The sequence below is a fragment of the Oratosquilla oratoria genome, chromosome 12 (assembly GCF_046742065.1).
Source record: "Oratosquilla oratoria isolate Oo_2021 chromosome 12, ASM4674206v1, whole genome shotgun sequence".
Classification (NCBI taxonomy): Eukaryota; Metazoa; Arthropoda; class Malacostraca; order Stomatopoda; family Squillidae; genus Oratosquilla; species Oratosquilla oratoria.
In genome coordinates this window covers 32,108,161-32,130,037 of record NC_134788.1, presented here as the reverse complement: position 1 = coordinate 32,130,037, position 21,877 = coordinate 32,108,161, and the positions used below count along the sequence as shown (strand labels likewise).

The following is a 21,877-nucleotide window of genomic DNA, read 5'->3' as shown; positions in this document are numbered from 1 at the left end:
TTCTGCATATACTGCATTTGTCACCTACATTTTCCTTAAACTTGCATATTATAAGTCAATAGGAAAAATATTTGAAATGTAAATTACAGACGTACATACCCATATTACAACATACATAGAATGGTCCCTAGTACATAGATTTTCATATTATCAACCACATTATCTTTTTCCGTTTTAATCCCTTGCCCGACAGTGTATTAGTTTTCGAACATGTTTCTATCTAGATCCTTGTTAGTCTCGATCGTGTTGGCAAGGAATTAAAATAGAAAAAAAAAATAATGTGGTTCATAAACTGCACATATTGCTTCATACCTATGGCAGTGGGTAGGATACAGGGATGACCTATTGTCCATTAAAGAGTTATGATGAGAGGGAGGAAAGGGTCGTGGAAAAGAGTGGAATGGTTGGGAGTAGGCCTACGTTCCTTTTGACTTAGCTATCTCCTTTATATGGAGGGAAAAGTTCTTGGTATATATATATACATATATATATATATATATATGTATATATATATATATATATATATATATATATATATATATATATATATATATATATATATATATATATATGTATGCAACAGTAATCAATATATATATATATATATATACATATATATATATATATATGTATGTATATACACATATACACTGAATGGTTATTTTTTCAACCACAAATCACTTTTAATTCCATGCCATCGCAGTCGAGACTGAAGAATCGCTCGATGGAGGCATCCGTTGGAAATTGAAACGTGGATGAGCCGAGGATTCGAACCCAGCTAACCCGTAACAAAGTTACAGTGACTTAAACCAATACGCTATCAAGAGAGATATAAGTTGAGTACGACTTTCTTATATTTGTATGCTCGAATTACATACACCTACACGAAATATTGCGTTCAACCCACCTCCGCTATGATAGTGCATTTAGCTAATATATGTGTATATATATATATATATATATATATATATACATATATATATATATATATATATATATATATATATATACATATATATATATGAAGGAAGCACAGGTGTCTTAGTCTCCATTTATTCCTGACTAGTTTGGCAGGTATACTTTTTGAAAAAACATACATGTGAAACTAGTCAGGAATAAACCCAGACTAAGACTCCTGTGTTTCCTACTCCACTTACATCAACCTGTCAGAATGTTTCAATATATATATATATATGTACATATACATGTATATATATATATATATATATATATATATATGTATATACATATATGAAGGAAGCACAGGCGTCTTAGTCTCCATTTATTCCTGACTAGTTTGGCAGGTATACTTTTTGAAAAAACATACATGTGAAACTAGTCAGGAATAAACCCAGACTAAGACTCCTGTGTTTCCTACTCCACTTACATCAACCTGTCAGAATGTTTCAATATATATATATGTGTGTGTGTGTGTGTGTGTGTGTGTGTGTGTGTGTGTGTGTGTGTGTGTGTGTGTGTGTGTGTGTGTGTGTGTGTGTGTGTGTGTGTGTGTGTGTGTGTGTGTGTGTGTGTGCCCCTACTGCTTGGAGGCAAGCAAACGTTGTTCCTGTTTTTAAGAAGGGAGATAGATCGTCTGTATGCAACTACTCGCCAATCAGTTTGACATCGGTTATAGGAAAAATGCTTGAATCAGTAATAGTGAATAGACTCAGAGAACACATCGAAAGACATAATTTAATTCGTGATTCACAGCATGGTTTCTCAAAGGGTAAGTCATGTGTGACTAATCTTCTATCCTTTTACACTAAGGTATATAAGGCGTCAGACAACGATGAAAATTACGATGTTATTTTCCTTGACTTTAGCAAAGCGTTCGACAAAGTGCCACACCAGAGACTACTAAATAAAATCAAAGCCCATGGCATAGGAGGAAAAGTGTTAGAATGGATTAGAGCTTGGATTAGTAACAGAAAACAGCGGGTCACCATAAATGGAATAAAATCTAGGTGAGGCAATGTTACTAGTGGGGTCCCACAGGGCTCGGTTTTGGGTCCCTTGTTGTTCATTATGTACAAAAACAACTTAGACGACGGGATAAATAGTGGTGTTAGTAAGTTTGCGGACGACACTAAAATAGGACGCCTAATTAGGTCAGGAGACGACGCAGATATTCTGCAGGATGATCTTAACAAATTGTTCACATGATCGGTGAAATGACAAATGAACTTCAATATCCTTATGTCTAACGTATTAAACGTAGGGCTACACAACCCCGAAAATAGAAACAGCTTAGATAACACGCTTTTAGAGAAAACTGAGTCCGAGAGAGACTTGGGAGTTCTAGTGAGTCCGGACCTTAAAACCAGGAAACAGTGCGTTAGCGCCAGTAATAAAGCTAACAGAGCATTAGGTTTCATTGCTAGGACGGTAACAAATAGAAGTGCAGAGGTAATTATTTAACTCTATCTAGCGATAGTTAGACCCATCCTTGACTATGCTGGAAATTTTTGGTCTCCGTCCTACAAAATGGACATCAATTCACTAGAATCAGTACAGAGAAGAATGACCAAAATGATACATGGACTCGGAAATTTGCCTTACAAAGAGGGGCTTAGGCACCTAAACTTACACTCCCTGGAAAGTCGCAGAGTGCTGGGTGATCTAATAGAAGTGTTCAAGTGGATCAAAGGCTATAACAAGGGTGATGCAAACAAGGTCATCATATTAAAACAACGGGACAGGACTCGCAGTAATGGTTATAAACTGGACAAATTTAGATTTAAGAAGGAAATAGGCAAGAATTGGTTTACTAATAGGGTGGTCGACGAATGGAATAAACTTAGTAACCATGTAGTGAGCGCTGAAATTATCAGTTGTTTTAAGAAACGATTAGACAACTTTATGGATGGGGATGACAGGTGGTGATGGATACGGAGCTGCCTAGTGTAGGCCTTATGGTCTCTTGTAGTCTCCTTCATTCTTATGTTCTTATGTTCTTATATATATATATATATATATATATATATATATATATATATATATATATATATATATACATACATACTCTGAGGATGTCGTAATAGACGAAAACGTTCAGTATTCTGACTTTAATTTCCCTGTGGTTTCTGCAATATATATATATATATATATATATATTATTGTATATATATATATGTATATATATATTATATATATATACATATATATATATACATACATACATACATACAAACAAACAAACATACATACATACATATGTGTTTGAGATAGCGAAGAAACGAGGAGGTGAGGAGAGTGAGGGTGGAAAATAAGATGACAGGGCTGATGAAAGATTATTGGGATGGTTTGGACACATGGAAATAATAAGTGATGAAAGATTAGTAAAAGAGGTAAGGGGTGTGACCTTGAAGGGACGACCGTGGGGGAGATAGACGAAGGAGGCATTGAGAAAGAGGGGAATGTCTGTTGAGCAAGGAAAGGAGAAGGTAGGAGAATGGGACGAGTGGAGAATGCTGTGTAGAGATAATATTATATAAAGGAGGATTGGGGATGCGGGGTAGGGGGTGTTTATGTGTGAATGATATTTGTTCGCAGCCCGAAAGGATTTCTCCCTGCCTTCTCTTTTTCTGCATGAGGGAATGGAGAGGTTTGTGGCCGACCGGTTAAGTAAAGCGGCCTTGCTGTGGATGTACTGTGTCTTGCTACATCGTTTCCTATCTATGGTAGTGGGCGGGATACAGGGATGACCTATCATCCATGAGGAGTTGTGATAAAAGGGAGAAAAGGGTTGTGAAGGGTAGTTTAATGGCTGGCAGTTGGTACGTGCATTTTGACTTGGCTACCTTCTTTATAAGGAGGGAAAAGTTCTTGGTATGTATATATATATATATATATATATATATAGATATATATATATATATATATATATATATATATATATATATATATATGTATATATATATATATTGTGTGTAATTTCTGTAAAGATTTACCCTCTTTTAGCTTGCCATTTGGATATTCGAAAAGCAGGTTATAGCCGAAGTCGTTTCTACTCGAACTCCCAACGGGTTATCCCCTACTGCCTTCCTGGTTCCATTTTCTAGGTCCTGCCGTTGTGACACACTAGGCTACCTAATGTTTTCCATTTCTTTATTTATTCTTTTTTTTCGGATGTTTCAATTATTACTTTTCCTTTACTCTGTGAAAGCACCTGAAGTCTTAAAACATCCAATGATTACTTTTTGTATTCTTGCTCCCTTTTCAACCGAGTTAAAGTTTTACGAATCCTCCCTTCTCCACAGCATTTTGTTGTGAGAGTTTAGCGCTCATTGGTTGACAGTGTTATTGAGTCTAGATACCCTCGATTTTAGTCAGGGTTCATCACACCTTGCAATCCTAAGATGTCTTCGTAAGCTCATGCTTGAAGTCACCAATCAAAGGTGCTATAATGTTAAAAATGAAAGGTCTCTACCTACTAATTAACTTAATTTAATTCACCATACTATGTTTTTTGCGTCCTTGTATTTTTTGTGTTATAGTTGATGTATTTTTACCTGTGTATCATCAAATTTTCATCTTTATTGTTTATTGGAGAGTTCGTAAATACCATACCCCTGCGTGTTTGCCACTTATTTTTAGTTGGTTTAAATTAGGTTCTTTAGGATCATGTGTCCCTTTCTTATAACTATTAATAACTACCTCACAAGACTCCTAGAATTACCTCAACTGCCTCGTAATCACACCACATTCCTTAGGCAAACCCTAGATTGGTGGAGGTGGCGCGCGCTGGCGATTCCGGTGGGCATGTATCCAAATGGATACACAGAATAAAAAATTAAAATAAAATATATGCGTGTGTTTTTTGTCCATTTAAAGTTACTATAATATAAATATAGGGTTCGTAGAGTCCTGCTAATACAAAATAAACGTAATTCCAAAATAAAAAATGACAACTATGAACAATTGAAAAAAACTTTGACAGAAAATCAAAGGATTGAGATTACGTGTTCCTGAGCCTAATATAAGAGGAACTTGGTAAAAAAAAACATTATAACAATGACCTACATATGTCAATTCATCTCACACAAAACCTTTAAAACCTCAATTGTACAAAAAAAAAAACTTCGTCCTGACTAAATGAAAATAGGTGATTTTGGAAATGAATTTTTATGTGTAATGTGTAAAAATGATGCATGTAATTATTTTTCTTTTATGAAATTGTGTTTCTATGTGAAAAATATATTCTTTGTATGAAATTGCACTTATATAGAGACGGGAGTGGAGTGTGAGAGGGGGAGGGGGGATTGGTGCGTAGGCCTATGCACTGAGGGAGAGGAGGTAACCGGATGTGGAGTGTGAGAGGGGGAGGGGAAGACAGGATGTAATGACAGCACTCAAATCCCTATGAGGACCTTCTGAGCATTCAATAAATGTCTCTGGCGACGCAAAAACTATAAATAGGTGATGTTGCGAGCACTGTGCCACCTTGGCACTCTCTCCTAGAACCCTCATTCACAGTCACGATGGTTAGATTACTTTCATTTATTGTCACCGCCGTATTATCACAACCACGTTGAAACTCATGAGAGTTTACATGCTGTGCTAACTCATCTTCAGTGTAGTATATAGTACGTTTCATTCTTGGTTTCGACAACCTAAAATGAAATTGAAAAAACTACATAATGACAATTCCTTCTCTATTATAGAGTTGTGTATACAATTATAGTGTTTTTTTTTACCTAAACAATACACAATTTTTGTTTCTAAGCTACCATGTGAAGATATATAATGATTTGACTTTTCCCATCCGATGTCAACAATCGTAACGTAAACGGTGAGAAATGTGCCAATTGGATACACTACCTTATAGGGGCTATATTATATATGCAGGTGGGGTAAAAACATCCTTAAAAGAAAATATATAATCAGTACTGATAACTCAAACAATAAAAGTTACCACATAAGCATTATTATGGAGACAAAAGGCCGCGAAAATTTAAATGCGAAGAGTGTGTATCCAATTGGCACACCTCCACCAATCTAGGGAAAACAACTGGAAGTTCGACCAAACAAGACTGGGCTTCGCTCTCTGTAGTCAGCCTCGGGCGTCATTCCCCTCAGTAGGCGTTTATCCACCACACTGACCACACCCTCCAGTTGTTGACCGTCTTTGTATTTCAGGAACGAGAATGTGACTATTTTGTCCGAACATGGAGGATTACAAGTGAAATTCCCAGACGGACTAAGTGAACTGTGGAACAAAATGTCTGAAAGTGACTGTATCTCGCCTCTAGGATGTCCCTTGAAGGAGATGGCACTCGACCTCCCGCTGTTCTCGACGAAGTGAATTTCGAATCCTAAGACATCCACGATATTGGCCGGTGGATTACGACGAACTATAACAGAGTGTTTAATCGGATGTGGGGGTCAATAAAGGATATACTCCAGGTAGACGGTAAACTAAGAATTTAAAATGAGCACGTGTCGTTTCTAGGGCGGCCCGAGAAGGATGTGCCTTGGACTCTACAGTTCCCGTCAACGCTTCAAGGACATCCCGTACGTGTGAATGCACTTCTCCTTTAGAAGAATCTACCTACTAGCGCTACATCACAACCAGAAAGGAGCGAGGTATTTGTGTCATTTCAGCTTCGGGATTAGAGCGTGCAGGATTAGTTTAGGATGGGTGTATCCAACCATATATATGTATGTGTTTCCTCCTAAATTGTTTATGATTTTTTTTTTCTAATCTTGGTCATGTTATATTAATAATTGTCAAGTGAATGTACACATTTGTCTAATCTTGACTGCATTTTGCTGATTTGTGGAGACATCTTAAACTGCAATAAATGTCAAAGCATTATTTAATGTTTTAGTCAAACCTAGATTAGGACTGTGATTTACACGACTTTGTTACCTCCCTCTCCCTCCTTTTCTGAGAAGCATACTTCTCTGGTCCTTCGAAACTACACTCTTTCAGTGGTCCCGGCTGGTTCCTTAAGTTTCCTGGACTTTGGCTCCCAACTGCAGCTATCTCCCTTCTCCAATTTCCCAGTGTGTAATAGTGTGATAAATTCTCATGCTCGTCAACCTCTTTCCTGCTTCCACTGTCTACGGATTTCGGGACACTGGTGTTAGGTGTTGGGCTTATTGGCTACCAGAGACTTTCGGAAGAAAAAGAGAGCAAGAGGGGGGCGGGGTAATACGTAACACAAAATTCTGAGAACAATCAAGACGTAACTATATTACACCAGTATAAAGACAGCCATTACACCAGGGACCAAAACTGCTGACTAGTGACAGAGGGGGTGTCACTATGTGGAATAGGAAAGAAAGCTATGTTTTATGTTTTACTGTTCACGCATAAGGACAAAGTATCCCCAAAAAGAACAAAGGCACATAAGAGTGGCGTTTCATTATATGGATGAGGGTGTTCAAAAGTGCAACCCTAGTTCGCCTTTACTCGAATGTATATTGGTGGTGCAGTCACCATGAAAAAATACACGCGTCTAAAGGGTGTGAAGTACATTTTCCCTTATAGATGCACAAATACTTGAAATAGCTTCGAAAGTGGTATAGCCCAAGCTCGAACAGTACATGAATTCAAATCTAAATAAGATTCTTGGAAATGAAATATATAGATTAAGTTGGAACAGTACACGAACTTGAGATCCAAATCAAATCAGCCATCCTGAGACCACTGATGAACAAAGGCCTCCTTCATAGCATTCCATGATTCACACGACCGCGCCAACCTCTGCCACGTCACTCCCGCAAACTTTGCTATCTCGTCCCTCCACCCTCTGTCTGGTGTCCCCCCTTCCACGCTTTCCATCTCGCGGCGTCCACTCAGTAACACACTTGCTCCATCGCTCATCAGTCGCCCGCGCTAACCTAACTACCCAATTTCACTTTCTCTCTTTTATCGCCTCCACAATATCTTTCATTCTTGTCTGCTCTCTTTCGGTCTTTCAGCGTTGTTCCCATCACTGACTCTCTCCATTCTCCTCTGTATAGTACTTAGCTTTGTCTTCATCGCCTTCATCAGTTTCCAAGTCTCACACCCATAGATTATTGCTGGTAGATCAAATTGGAGAGTAGGAGACAGGACCCAACGAGCGTTGCTCCTTTGTTGATACTGCAATTAGGTAAAAACGCGCGCGCGCACACACACACACACACACACACACACACACACACACACACACACACACACACACACACACACACACACAGTATATAAAGACAACTTTATTATTTCCATTATCTCGTGACCCACAAGGTGTTGTCTGCCGTGTTGTCAGCATGGAATATTTTATATGCATATTGTTTTTTTCATTAAATGGTAGGTGATATGAGTAATTGCTATACTTGTAAAGAAAAGAAGAGACTTGTTAAACGATGTGGTATCTCAGGTCAGGCGAATCTGCCCCGGCTCCCGACCTAGGAATTTCCGTGGGGTTGTAGTAATTACATAGAGAAGCTGAATGTGGGTTTGTGTGGTGTGTTTGTGAGAGGTGTGGGTGTGAAACTTCCCAGTTTCTCACGTGACTTGGAGAGCTGGCTAGTTCACACAGAGGCCTATTTAGCCACTCAGGGTAACGTGCCGGACCACCAAGCCTTCAGCGCGTACATCGCCGCTCTACCAACGGACGTGATCGCCCTTGTCCGTAACGTCGTCACCTCTCCTCCGCAAAAAGGCAAGTGTTCCGCCCTGAAGACTGCCTTAGGGAAGGTATGCACCAGCCCCGACGACCAGCTCTACCGAGATATCCAGCATAGTCAACTCGGCGACACCACCCCGTCACAGTTGGCCGCCCTCAACACCCGGGCAAAGGTGTCATTGCCCAAGGAACTCCTCCGCTCCATTCACCTCTCCAAGTTGCCGGACGCCCTCCACTTACACCTGGAAGCTCTAGCCGGCGATAAGGACGACGAACAATACTGCGAAATAGCAGATGGATTGTACCAGCGTCATATCTCGGTACAAGTATCTCCGAACAACGTCCGGTCAGCCACCAGCTTACAGCGCACTGACAAACCAGTGCATAGTGTAGTGACAACCCAGGTGTTAGTGACGATAGTGCTGCGAGTGAAAAAATTCCCGTGTCATATAGTGCCAGTGACCAAAGTGTGCAACAGCTACGGCAGGAGCTCGCCGACATGAAGACTTTGCTCTACCAGTTTTTAGCTCCACGACAGGATACTGCCTCCTGCTGGTACGTACCATACCCGCTTCGGAGCCAAGGCGCTCAGATGCACACAACCATGCAGCTGGTCGCAGCGAGACTCCAAACGCGGGGGTCGGTAACCACCCCTACCCCCACTAACCATACCCACACCCTCCTCTCAGTGCATGAATGACATTCTGGCCTATCCTATCTTTGCCCATGACGTCACGGCGCATGCGCAAAAGAAAACAAACCCAACGACGACCAACGATTAATTCTTTCAAAATTAATTCTTTCTCCTTTCTCTCTTTCCCTTGCTATCTAATTTTATGGATTATATTTTTGATCTATTAATGTATTTCTTCGTTATTCATTTTTTTATTTACCAGTCTCTGCCTATGACGTCACGGCGCATGCGCAAAAGACAACAAACCCGACGACGACCAACGATTAACCTAGAATTCAAAATTAATTCTTTCTCCTTTCTCTTTTCTTTGTAATTCAATTCTATGTTTTATATTTTTATTCTATTAATGTATTTCTTTATTATTATTATTTTTATCTACCAGTCTCTGCCCATGACGTCACGACGCATGTGCAAAAGACAACAAACCCAACGACGACCAACGATTAATTCTTTCAAAATTAATTCTTTCTCCTTTCTCTCTTTCATTTGTTCTAATTTTCTGTTTTATTTTTTTGTTCTATTAATGTATTTCTTCGTTATTAATTGTTATATCTACCAGTCTCTGCTCATGACGTCACGGCGCATGCGCAAAAGACAACAAACCCGACCAACGATTAACCTAAAATTCAAAATTTATTCTTTCTCCTTTCTCTCTTTTTTGTCATTTAATTTTATGTTTTATCTTTTTTATCTATTAATGTATTTATTATTTTTTTTTATCTACCAGTCTCTGCTCATGACGTCACGGCGCATGCGCAAAAGACAACAAACCCGACGACAACCAACGATTAACCTAGAATTCAAAATTGATTCTTTTACCTTTCTCTCTTTTCTTTGTTATTTAATTTTCTGTTTTATTTTTTTGATATTGTTAATGTATTTCTTTATTATTAATTGTTTTATCTACCAGTCTCTGCCCATGACGTCACGGCGCATGCGCAAAAGACAACAAACCCGACGACGACCAACGATTAACCTAGAATTCAAAATTGATTCTTTTGCCTTTCTCTCTTTTCTTTGTTATTTAATTTTCTATTTTATCTTTTTGATATTGTTAATGTATTTCTTCGTTATTAATTGTTTTATCTACCAGTCTCTGCTCATGACGTCACGACCCATGCGCAAAAGACAACAAACCCGACGACGACCAACGATTAACCTAGAATTCAAAATTAATTCTTTCGCCTTTCTCTCTTTTCTTTGTTATTTAATTCTATCTTTTATTTTTTTTATATTGTTAATGTATTTCTTTATTATTAATTGTTTTATCTACCAGTCTCTGCTCATGACGTCACGGCGCATGCGCAAAAGACAACAAACCCGACGACGACCAACAATTAATTCTTTCAAAATTAATTCTTTCGCCTTTCTCTCTTTTCTTTGTTATTTAATTTTCCGTTTTATCTTTTTGATATTGTTAATGTATTTCTTCGTTATTAATTGTTTTATCTACCAGTCTCTGTTCATGACGTCATGACGCATGCGCAAAAGACAACAAACCCGACGACGACCAACCTAGAATTCAAAATTAATTCTTTCGCCTTTCTCTCTTTTCTTTGTTATTTAATTTTCTGTTTTATTTTTTTGATATTGTTAATGTATTTCTTTATTACTAATTGTTTTATCTACCAGTCTCTGCCCGTGACGTCACGGCGCATGCGCAAAAGACAACAAACCCGACGACGACCAACAAATAATTCTTTCAAAATTAATTCTCTCTCCTTTCTCTCTTTTCCTTATTATTTAATTTTCTATTTTATCTTTTTGATCTATTAATGTATTTCTTCGTTATTAATTGTTTTATCTACCAGTCTCTGCCCGTGACGTCACGGCGCATGCGCAAAAGACAACAAACCCGACGACGACCAACGATTAACTTAGAATTCAAAATTAATTCTTTCGCCTTTCTTTCTTTTCTTTGTTATTTAATTTTCCGTTTTATCTTTTTGATATTGTTAATGTATTTCTTGATTATTAATTGTTTTATCTACCAGTTTCTGCCCATGACGTCACAGCGCATGCGCAAAAGACAACAAACCCGACGACGACCAACGATTAACCTAGAATTCAAAATTAATTCTTTCGCCTTTCTTTCTTTTCTTTGTTATTTAATTTTCCGTTTTATCTTTTTGATATTGTTAATGTATTTCTTTATTATTAATTGTTTTTATCTACCAGTCTCTGCCCATGACGTCACGGCGCATGCGCAAAAGACAACAAACCCGACGACGACCAACAATTAATTCTTTCAAAATTAATTCTTTTGCCTTTCTCTCTTTTCTTTATTATTTAATTTTCTATTTTATCTTTTTGATCTATTAATGTATTTCTTCGTTATTAATTGTTTTATCTACCAGTCTCTGTTCATGACGTCACGGCGCATGCGCAAAAGACAACAAACCCGACGACGACCAACGATTAACCTAGAATTCAAAATTAATTCTATCTCCTTTCTCTCTTTTCTTTGTTATTCAATTCTATGTTTTATCTTTTTGATATTGTCAATTTATTTCTTCGTTATTAATTGTTTTATCTACCAGTCTCTGCCCATGGCGTCGCGGCGCATGCGCAAAAGACCCGAAGACGACCAACAATTAATTCTTTCAAAATTAATTCTTTCGCAACGCGTTGCTCGACGTTAGTGGGTGCTCTCAACACCCACCAACGTAATATAGTTGTGCACACAGATAGTCTAGCTCTATTACACTTAGAATGAGCACAAATACCTAAAGACCTCGTTGCTATTTCAGCTCAAGACCAGCAAGGTCGTCCTCAACTGGGTGCCGGGACACATCGGCATCCAAGGGAATGAAGTGGCAGACAGGGTGGCCAGAAGAGCGGCCACAGGAGACATGGAATGTGGAATTGGTGTCCTCCCGGGCCGAACTGAGATCTTGGCCATTGCAACGAGAATGATGGCCAAGAGGGAGCTGCAGAAACATAGGAGCCTGGCAGCCCAGAGGCCTTCGGCACGCTGGTATCAAGTTGCCACAGCGTGTGAACGGCTGACCCCTGGAGTCCGTCTCTCCAGAGTAGAGGAAGTTACCCTTCAATGCCTCCGTCTCGGATATCGATGTTTCTCGGAGGTGAGTGGACAACCGGAGGCTTGTCATTTGGTCAAATAAAACAAAAAATCATAAAACACCAAAATATTTGATCAAACACCAGAAAAATATGACGTCAGTCCTCCTCTGACGTCATATTTTTCTGGTGTTTGATCAAACATTTTGGTGTTTTATGATTTTTTGTTTTATTTGACCAAATGACAAGACATCTTGTCATCGGAGTTTAATGGGTTAAGCCAAAGGACTAATCCTTGTCCACCTAGGTAACTGCGCATGATGCCTTGGACCTACTGGATGGGACGCGACGGGTGCAGGACACTAATCACGTCGGCTCTGGACTGTGGGGATCGACCAGGACCGTGCAACGCTGCAACAATCGACATGATTCAATAACTTGTTAAACACATATACACATAACTTTCAATGTAAAAGGCATACTGGTATGCCTTCTAGGAGTATTGGGTAGAGACCCAGGCAAGATGTATTTCTTGTAATCAATAAATGTAAAAAAAAAAAAAAGCCATACCACTCAGACCACTACCGACTCGTGAACCAACAACATCTCCTCGTCCAGTCTTGTAGCCGTCCCATCGAGCCTCGCCGTCATCAGCTGCCACTACCTCTCCGACGCTAGGCTCCCCGTCCAGCTACAACTGATCAGCTCCACTTTGCAGTGGCTCTTAGTCCGAGCTTCACCTATATTTCTCATGTGACACTTCTAGTGTCGCACCTTGTGGCTAATTACCAAAAGAAAGAGATTAGAGATTTAAGTGTGAATTTCACTGTCCTGCCGTTCTTCCGAACTAAAACTGTGGTGACGCGCCGCTGGTCAGCCAATCAGGAACTTGGAAAGCTCCCCACGTTCCCGCCGAGGTGAGTAGACGCTTCACACGGGAAGTGAAATCTACTCACTTCCCGTAAGTTACACGCACACACCTCTCACGAACACAGCCACGTCCCACGCACAAACATCTACACCTACTTTTTCTTCGACTAAAATTCGCTTCCTTTCTAACTTTCTCTTATACTACATCTTCTCATTTCAGTTTACCTCCCACTAAAGATTTTTCCGTTTTTCCACCTTTCTCTCCTACTACGCCTCCTACCATTTTCTAAACTTTTGGTGATCCTAATCCCGGCGTCGGCGACTCCGTCCAAGCTCCCAGTCCATTTCTCCCGAGCCACGACCGCCAACAAGCCCCTAATCGCTCGCAAATCGCCCGGTGGCAATAACCCTCTTTTATACGCTACTGTCTTTTCATTTTCTTACAGACATTCTTCCCCTCCCACAAAAACCGATCCAGCGCAAGCGAGTGGTCTTTCCTAGGAATTCAGAACTCAGAATTCAGATCTCTACTGAGATCTCTCCCGACTTCTCTACCGAGATCTCTACTGAGTTCTCTACCTACTTCTCTCCCGGGCTCAACTCCAAGAAGCAGTTCTCTCCAGCAAGCTGCCTCGGGACCAGTCCTCTCCAGCAAGCTGCCTCGGGACCAGTTCGCTCCAGCAAGCCGCCAGCAAGTCGTCTCATTCTCTCCTGTGGCTCTTCGCCCGCAGCCACAGGCCCATCTCCCAACGAGACTACGTCCGTTCCCTCCGAGCATATTAACCACCAAACCTTAGTTTTAGTGTTATTGTGAGCCTCATTTTCCCTGGGTTGTCCATACCGAACCAAACCCACTACAATATTGCTTTCAGGCTTCTGTAGTGGTTCACATTCCTTTTGTTGGGGGGAAATAAAACGTCAGCAGTATGCCAATATCATTCCATACCATATATAAATCATTAGTAACTCATTTACGGTAAGAAGTACAGTGAAATTAACTGCATCCTGTGAATATAAAATATGATGTCATTGATATCGCTAGGAATTAACGTACTATGTCATTTGCTTTATTTAGTAGTGTTGATGCATGAGTAACCAATAATGCATTACAAGAACCGTTTGTTTATTATTTGTATAGACCTTCAACGTGAGAACATCACGATGTCTAGTATTAGAACGTGAATTGTAAGCGAGTAGATGTCCTGTTCCTGGTCCTACATACTTGAGATTCGCCCATGGGAAAGGGCATATGCTAATTTCGAATTCATAATTGAGCTTTGATTTTCCATCGTTCCTTATGCAAAGGTAAGAAACTGTTGCGTTTCATAAAGATTGTAGAAGATAATGTTCGAAGAACGTAGCCTTCATAAAAGATATTACTTGTTGTGGCGCCCGTCGGCAAAACAAGTTTTCATCTCTCTAGAGCCAAAAACACAGTGAAATAGATTATTAAGACCCCCTCGTGTAATTAAATTGAAATGATTGGCAATACTTTTTAGTACACATTTTAGCGCTAGAGGGATGAGGGAGATGGACATGACCAAATACTTCAGGAGTGATTGAGATTATTTTCATGTTAAGGGTTGGGGGTGCAGTGCGTCCCAGTGGGGCAATTCCCCGCCATGATTTGGTTATTACTGAAATATGTATGATAATTGCCATCACTTTCAGATTATGTACTACATTATTTTGGTTCTGTTCCATAACATGGAAACACTTTTTTTTTTTTTGCATTTGAAAGAGTATTATTTTTCTATGGAACGGTTAGGTTAGGAGCTACTGGACAATGTGTCTCATGTTAAATATCTGTGGTTGTGTGTCTCTGGAATGTTACCATTATTTTGTAGTTATGACAATTTTTCTTAATTTTTTTTATAGATGTGAAGGCTAAAATGGATTTGAACTGGCTTGCCCATGTCTTATCCCAGATAGAGATAGAGACAGCTTAACACTGCAATACTGATGATGCTAAAGAAGGAGTGGTACTAAATGAATAAGGTAATTATTTATTGCTAGGTCTCGGTTGTGGTTTTAAGAATAATTCATATAATGTATTTTTGCTTAATCCTATTGGTTTGTATTTTTCTGTTCCAAATGAGTCATTTAGGAAGATGCAATCAAGAATTGGATCATAAACAGCGGACTTGCAGATTAAGTATTTCAAATCAATAAAATGTAATCAAACCATACCATAGACAAAATATATGGTATATGTAAAGTTTCATCTCACCTGCTTGTACAGCAATTTATATATTTTTTGCTCCTATATTACAACTTCAACATTTCATGCAAAAAATTATATTAAGGAATAGTGAAAAAATAATTTTATGAAAATTGCAGTTGCTGAGAAGTCTATCAAAATAAACAGCTTTTTCAAGTACATAATTGTGATATTTACCACTGAGATCAATAAGAGGAATAAGGAAGGAGGGGGCAGGGAGGAAGGGAGTTAGGGAGCGGGGGTCGCTGAATACTTAATCTTTCCTAGTTTTTAGTGTCCCCCCTCCCCCTTCCCTACCTCTCTTCCTCTTTTCCTCCCTCCCTCCCCCCCCCATTACTCTTATATAATCTTGGTCATGTGTATTATGACTATGTACATAAAAAAAACTGTAACAAATAGAACATTGTGCTAATAAAGGCTCTGTCTATCCTCACATGTTTATTTCGGTAGAAAAAAATAATTGCCACTACCCGCCATTTCGTCTTATCTGCTCGCTCAGCAGTTTGTATATATTTTGCATCTACATTATGACAACTCCAATTTTTTTAGTAATATTTTTCCCACTAATTAATATTAAGGGATGGTGACAAAATCATTCCTGCAACCTTCCTACTACCCACCACTGAAACATTGTCATGGCTGTCCAGTGTGCAAGATATGTCCCTGCACATGAATGTAGGTTAGGTTAGAATATGGAGAAAAATACATGTTTCACACAAAAATAATTAATCGGTGATGCTCTCAAAAATAGCACCAGTGTCTGGTAGCAGGAAGGTTGCAGTAAAATATTTTTTAACCATCCATTAATATTGATTACCATGAGAAGTGTTGTAATATAGATACAAAAAATCTACAAACTGCTGTGTGAGCAGGTGAGATGAAACTTAAAAAATTTAAGATATATCACAAATTATAATCATGGACAAATGTAGATATTTTCACAAATTGTATACTGCTGTTGGCAGCGAATTTAAAAATAAATCTTTGTTTTCACGCATGTTTTGATGCAAGTTTTATGAGCATGATAGTTATTATTTTCATAAAACAGCTGACCATATTGTACAATTCTTTTTTGTGTCAATTTGTACATGTATTTACAGGAGGGATCACTTTCAGAATCAGTCATTAGACTGAACAGTGAACTATTTTCTCTGAGCTATTGTTCTGATTTGTCTAAGTAAACTTGGCAATTCTTAGCAGCTACTTTGCATTTTCTTTGCTGGGTGATTACTATCTGGTCATCAGCAGAGGTGAGCTCTTGTGTTTTGCTCTGAATCTAGTGTTAGATCACTTGTGAAGAGGTTGAGTAATGTCTGTGATATTATTTTTTGTTGAGGGATTCCATTGTGCCAATGGTTGGCAATGACCCTCAGACCATATACATCTTAGCAGAGAGTATTTGGACATTTGTATGAGTGTGGGTTAGTTTCTGCTTCACAGGGTAGTTATCAAGGAGATATATTGAAGACATAAGACTTGTTCAGTTGATACTCCATGTGGGGTTAATTAGCAACAAAGTAGTGATGACCTAATAGCATTTACACAAGAACATAATGAGACTCCAAGAGACCTCAAGGTCTACACTAGACAGTTCAATGTCCATTACCACCTGTCATCCTCATCCATAATGTTGTCTTTGTTTTTTAAAACAGCCAATAATTCCAGTACTCACTACATGGTTACTAAGTCTATTACATTTGTTGATCACTATTAGTAAACCAGTTCTTGCCTATATCTGTCTTAAATCTAAATTTGTCCAATTAGATCCATTACTGTGAGTGCTGCCCTGTTGTCTTAATATGATTACCTCATTTGCGTTACCCTTCTTAATGCCCGTGGTCCACATGAACACCTCTATTAGATCACCCCACACTCTGTATCATTCCAGAAATTGTAGTTAAGGTGCCTAAGCCTTTCTTCATAAGATAAAATTCTTGTCATTTTCCTCTGTACTGATTCTAGTAAAGTGATATCTATTTCTGTTCATTTTCCTCTGTGCTGATTCTAGTGAAGTGATATCCATTCTAAAGGATGGAGACCAAAACTGTAGTGCATAGTCAAGGATGGTTCTGACACCAGATAGTTAGATCATTACTTCTGCACTAATTAAACCTAATTGTAGAAGAATACATGACAGGAGCAGCACTCATTGGATCCCATCTCCTACTCTCCAGTTTTATCATACCTAGCCTGAAATTTGCGTACAGTTCCAGGTTAATCTATATTGATCATTATTTATGAAGTTAAGAAGAGATAGGCAACCTTTTAGTCATAGTTTATGTACGGTAGTTAATGAAAGATGATGATGATGATGATATGGTTTAACGTCACACACTCCCCCCCTATCGGCTTGGACGTTGCCCCTCACAGAGGGCTTTGTAGCGTGGAATTTAATGAACCATGCCCTTGGTCCAAGGGTATGATATTTTTCCTTCATAAGATTGAAAATTAGTTCCATCTTTTACTGACCTCAGTGCTGATTTATACCAAGATCAAGGGTATTGTTATCCTTCATTTTATGCAATTCAGAATTCCTCATAAAAAGTTTTGGTTTTCAGGATTTCTGTTTGTCCTTTGTTGATTAGCCTGCTATCTCTTATCCCCAGAGGTGCAGATACCGTTAGACTGTTGGAATCACCTTTGGAGACACATGGGTGTATGGAAAAATGAATACCCATCAAAGAAGAAAAGGCACAAAGAAAAAGTGTGAAGAAGGTGCAAGAACCTGTGTTTCATCCTCCCCCAAGTCTTATCATTTAAGGACAAGAAAGAAGAGAGAAACAGAAAAATATGAAGACTTTAACATTTCTGTTTTCAGATCGTCTAATACGGATTCTCACTCAGAGAAGCCTTATAAATGCTGTCTTTGTGAGGCTTCGTTTTCACAGTATGCTAGTTTAACTGATCATATGAAGACTCACAAAGATGAAAACCTATATAGATGTACCCTATGCGAGGCCTCATATCCCAAGCCTGGCAGTCTGAAGAGACACATAAAGGCTCATGAAAGAAGAAGGGACACAAAGACACGTGCAGGAGAGAAACGTTATGAGTGTACTCAATGTGAGTCTTCCTTTAGTCAGTCGTCCAAATTGAAAGCGCACGTACGGACTCACACGGGCGAGAAGCCGTATAAATGTAAGACGTGTGAAGCCTCGTTTTCTCGTTCCGATTATTACAATTATCATTTGAAGACTCACACGGGCGAGCGGCCTCACAAGTGCTCCGTGTGTATGGTTTCTTTTCGGCACATCAGTCATTTGAAAGGTCACATGAAAGTCCACACTGGTGAGAAGCCCTTTAGATGTGCCTTTTGTCCGTCCACCTTCACTTTGAGCGGCAGTCTGAGGGACCACGTCAGGATACACACGGGGGAGAGGCCCTTCAAGTGTCCCGAGTGCCAATTTTCGTTCCGCCAGAGGACTCACCTGAGAGTTCACATGAAGAGCCACACCGGGGAAAAGTCCTACAGGTGCACTCTCTGCGAGTCTTCCTTCCGCAGGCCAAGTCACCTGACCATTCACATGAGGTCTCACTCAGGTGAAAGGCCATACCAATGTGACCTGTGTGAGGACTCGTTCTCCAGCTCAAGTATCTTAATTGCACATAGAAAGAAACATCCCACTATCAAGAGTGGTAGATCTTATAAATGTCCAACATGTGAAGCCTCGTATGTTCATCAGAGTCGCCTCAGAGCGCACATGAGACATCATATACATGAGAAGCATCATAGATGTACTGTCTGTTCTGCCTCATTTTCTGCTCCAGGTATTTTGAATTATCACATGCAGACCCATGAAAGTGATGGCTATGAGGGTCATGATTTGAAAACTGTTTCTGAACCTAACAACTGTGAGACTAGTGGTGTACTTTGTGTTGGCAGTGACAAGTTGCATTGTGTAACTTCTAGTATACCTTGTTCCCATGAAAAGGTGAAGGACCTGACGGGGAAATTCATAAATGTGACTGGAAGTTTGTATGACCCAACAAAGTCTCGAGTAAAAAGTGAAGTGAAGGAAATCAAAGTAGAAGAACATGACCTGAATCTTGAGCTGGGTGAAATGTTGGTTGGAGTGGATGATTACGATCTTGATCTGCAAGTGGGTGAGTTGATGGAAGTTATGAACTGACTTGGTAATCGCAGGTGGAGAATTATTATGTGTTAGGTAAAGGGTTGTTGTTGTTGTTCCCTAGACTGGCTGAGCAGTCCTGTGGGGTTTTACCAGAAATCCCTTATAAAATGTATACCATTTTGTTGGCATGTGTGATTGTGGACATTGCAGTCTTCCATAATGTATTGTATGGATAGTAAGTGATGCTTACCTGTTATGAAATGTGAGAAATAAATGATTTGCAATATATGTTTTTATCTAATACTTTTGTGGTGATTGCTGCTAGTATAGTTAACTTAGGGGGGAAAATTAAATCAAACTGAAACAACCTTTGCACTGAAAACTTTGTTGACCACATATGGATGAAACTCGTCATGATGAGTCTCCTTTGGTTAGGAAAATGAACCACCACTCTTCAATTGTCCAGAGAAATTGGGAAGATCCTATGATTGTTCATAGAAACTAGGAAGATGCTATGTTCATAGAAACTGGGATGATGCAATGATGTCATATTTAATCAGAGCTGATGGGTGGTGATTTAAGTTCTATGATTGTTCATAGAAACTGGGAAGATGCTATGATTGTTCATAGAAACTGGGAAGATGCTATGATTGTTCATAGAATCTGGGAAGATGCAATGATGTCATATTTAATCAGAGCAGAAAGGTGGTGATGTTTTATCCTTACCTATATACCAGAGGCTTTGTCTTCCTGTGAGGGAGGTATCCATGATATCTATTCATAAACCAAAGGCTTTCACCCTTACAAGAAAGGTAGCCAAGTCAGAAGGAAAGTACCCATTCCTATTTGGCACACCTTTCCTCCACCTCTTCTTAACTCTTCAAGGATGATGGACCATCCCAGTACCTCACCCACGCCGTGGGTCAGAAAGAAGACAAGCATCCAAAGCAAGGCTGCTTTAGTAAATTGGTGACCCCCTCTCTGTCCTTTCTTGCAGAAAAAAAAGAGGAGAAATATTTTTGAACTGCATCAAAATGTCATACATAATCATTCCCAGTATCATCTGTACACAACCATTCTCCTCTCATCCCTATCTCCTGCCCTTTCTCTTCCTCAAAAGACATTCACCTCTTGCTCAACACCCCATCCATATATGGTTATCCCCTCAAGTTCACTACCACTTCTGCCTTCCACACTTCTTTTACCAATATTTCTACACTCATTCTTCCCATCTGTCTAAACCATCCCAATACTCTTTCGTCTTCACTATTTGCCATCTCAGGCTGCATCAAAATATACATAATCACTCCCAACGCCCTTGTATCACGGTATCATCCATACACAGCCATTCTCCTTTCACCCTTGCTTTCTCTCTTCCTTGCTCAACAGACATTCCCCTCATGCTCAATGCCCCTTTCATCCCACCCATCCATCTCATCCTTTGTCATCCCCTCAAGTTCACTTCCACACTTCTTTTATAAATATTTCTACTTTCCATGTGTCTAAGCCATTCCAATATTCATCTGTCATCTCCTTTTCCACTTTACTCCCCTTGGTACTTAACTGCTTTCTTAGTTCAAGATAAGAATTAGTTATCTAACACCAATGGGAATGACTTTATAATTAATTTTAGTTCTTAAGTCAGTGGGAGGAGGACATTTCTTAACATTTTACAAACGTTATTTTATTACAAAATCTTACTCATACACAAAAATTTGTGCATATAGCTATATAACAAAACATATTCAATATGGGAAGAATACAATTACACTGTTACCTATGAGAAGTGGAGAGCATCCAAAGGCTTTTTTTTTTTTCTTGAGAAGAGAACCCTTCAGCTGAGCATGGAGAAGGTAGGCCAAATACATACGAGGTGACTGAGCATTTCAATCACATACGGGAAGGCCACAGCCCGGGGAGATGAGGACTTAAGGGAGCCAATATACGAAGGTGACTGAGTACTTTAATTACACACAGCTTGGGGTGATGCTATGGTAGATGGAGGCTGGCAGGCAGGAATGCATGTTCCATCAGATTGGTGTCAAATTGTCCAATCATTCAGCGTGCATATTGGTGCTGTTTAGCGCAGGCATGACGTCACGAAAAGAAAGACTGCATATTATTATTATCATCATTATTATTTTATTTATTGTCATGTCTTTCGACGTTTTATACTATCAAGCCCTGGCCACTTACTCGGTTCCTTGTTGGTCGTTTGAAACGTATCGCTACTCCTTCCGTCCTCACACCTCCACTGTTTGGCCTCTTTGACACCAAGGTGGTGGTACGTCGTCGTCGTCGTCAAGCGTAATCGTCTCTGCTATGCAGTTCCATGCTTTGTCTTGTTCATCCTTCAAGATGTACTTAGGTGACGTTG

The 21,877-nt window shown here is 39.4% G+C and overlaps 2 protein-coding genes across 3 annotated transcripts; both read left to right on the top strand.

The window, feature by feature from the left end:
* The first annotated feature begins 8,721 nt into the window (after positions 1 to 8,721).
* On the top strand, positions 8,722 to 13,354 carry LOC143031275 (uncharacterized). Its single transcript, XM_076194905.1, has 3 exons — positions 8,722 to 9,176; positions 12,066 to 12,401; positions 12,644 to 13,354. Exons 2-3 carry the CDS (start codon positions 12,168 to 12,170, stop codon positions 12,779 to 12,781), a joined length of 372 nt encoding a protein of 123 aa, XP_076051020.1. The 5' UTR covers positions 8,722 to 9,176; positions 12,066 to 12,167; the 3' UTR covers positions 12,782 to 13,354.
* A 970-nt stretch (positions 13,355 to 14,324) lies between these two features.
* Positions 14,325 to 19,786, top strand: LOC143031271 (uncharacterized). 2 transcript variants are annotated; one of them, XM_076194896.1, is made up of 3 exons: positions 14,325 to 14,511; positions 15,085 to 15,204; positions 18,034 to 19,786. In XM_076194896.1, the coding sequence occupies exon 3, from the start codon at positions 18,094 to 18,096 to the stop codon at positions 19,555 to 19,557; it is 1,464 nt and encodes a 487-aa protein (XP_076051011.1). In that variant the 5' UTR covers positions 14,325 to 14,511; positions 15,085 to 15,204; positions 18,034 to 18,093; the 3' UTR covers positions 19,558 to 19,786. The 2 variants fall into 2 exon arrangements, with proteins under 2 accessions (XP_076051011.1, XP_076051012.1); XM_076194897.1 differs by lacking the exon at positions 14,325 to 14,511 and adding an exon at positions 14,611 to 14,670.
* Positions 19,787 to 21,877: the final 2,091 nt, after the last annotated feature.

Bases quoted from the DNA above. Each gene is read 5' to 3' on its own strand.
- LOC143031275 (XM_076194905.1), top strand. From the start codon at position 12,168: ATGGAATGTGGAATTGGTGTCCTCCCGGGCCGAACTGAGATCTTGGCC. The intron at 12,402-12,643 runs GTGAGTGGACAA...TTGTCCACCTAG, and splicing joins GATATCGATGTTTCTCGGAG to GTAACTGCGCATGATGCCTT.
- LOC143031271 (XM_076194896.1), top strand. From the start codon at position 18,094: ATGAATACCCATCAAAGAAGAAAAGGCACAAAGAAAAAGTGTGAAGAA.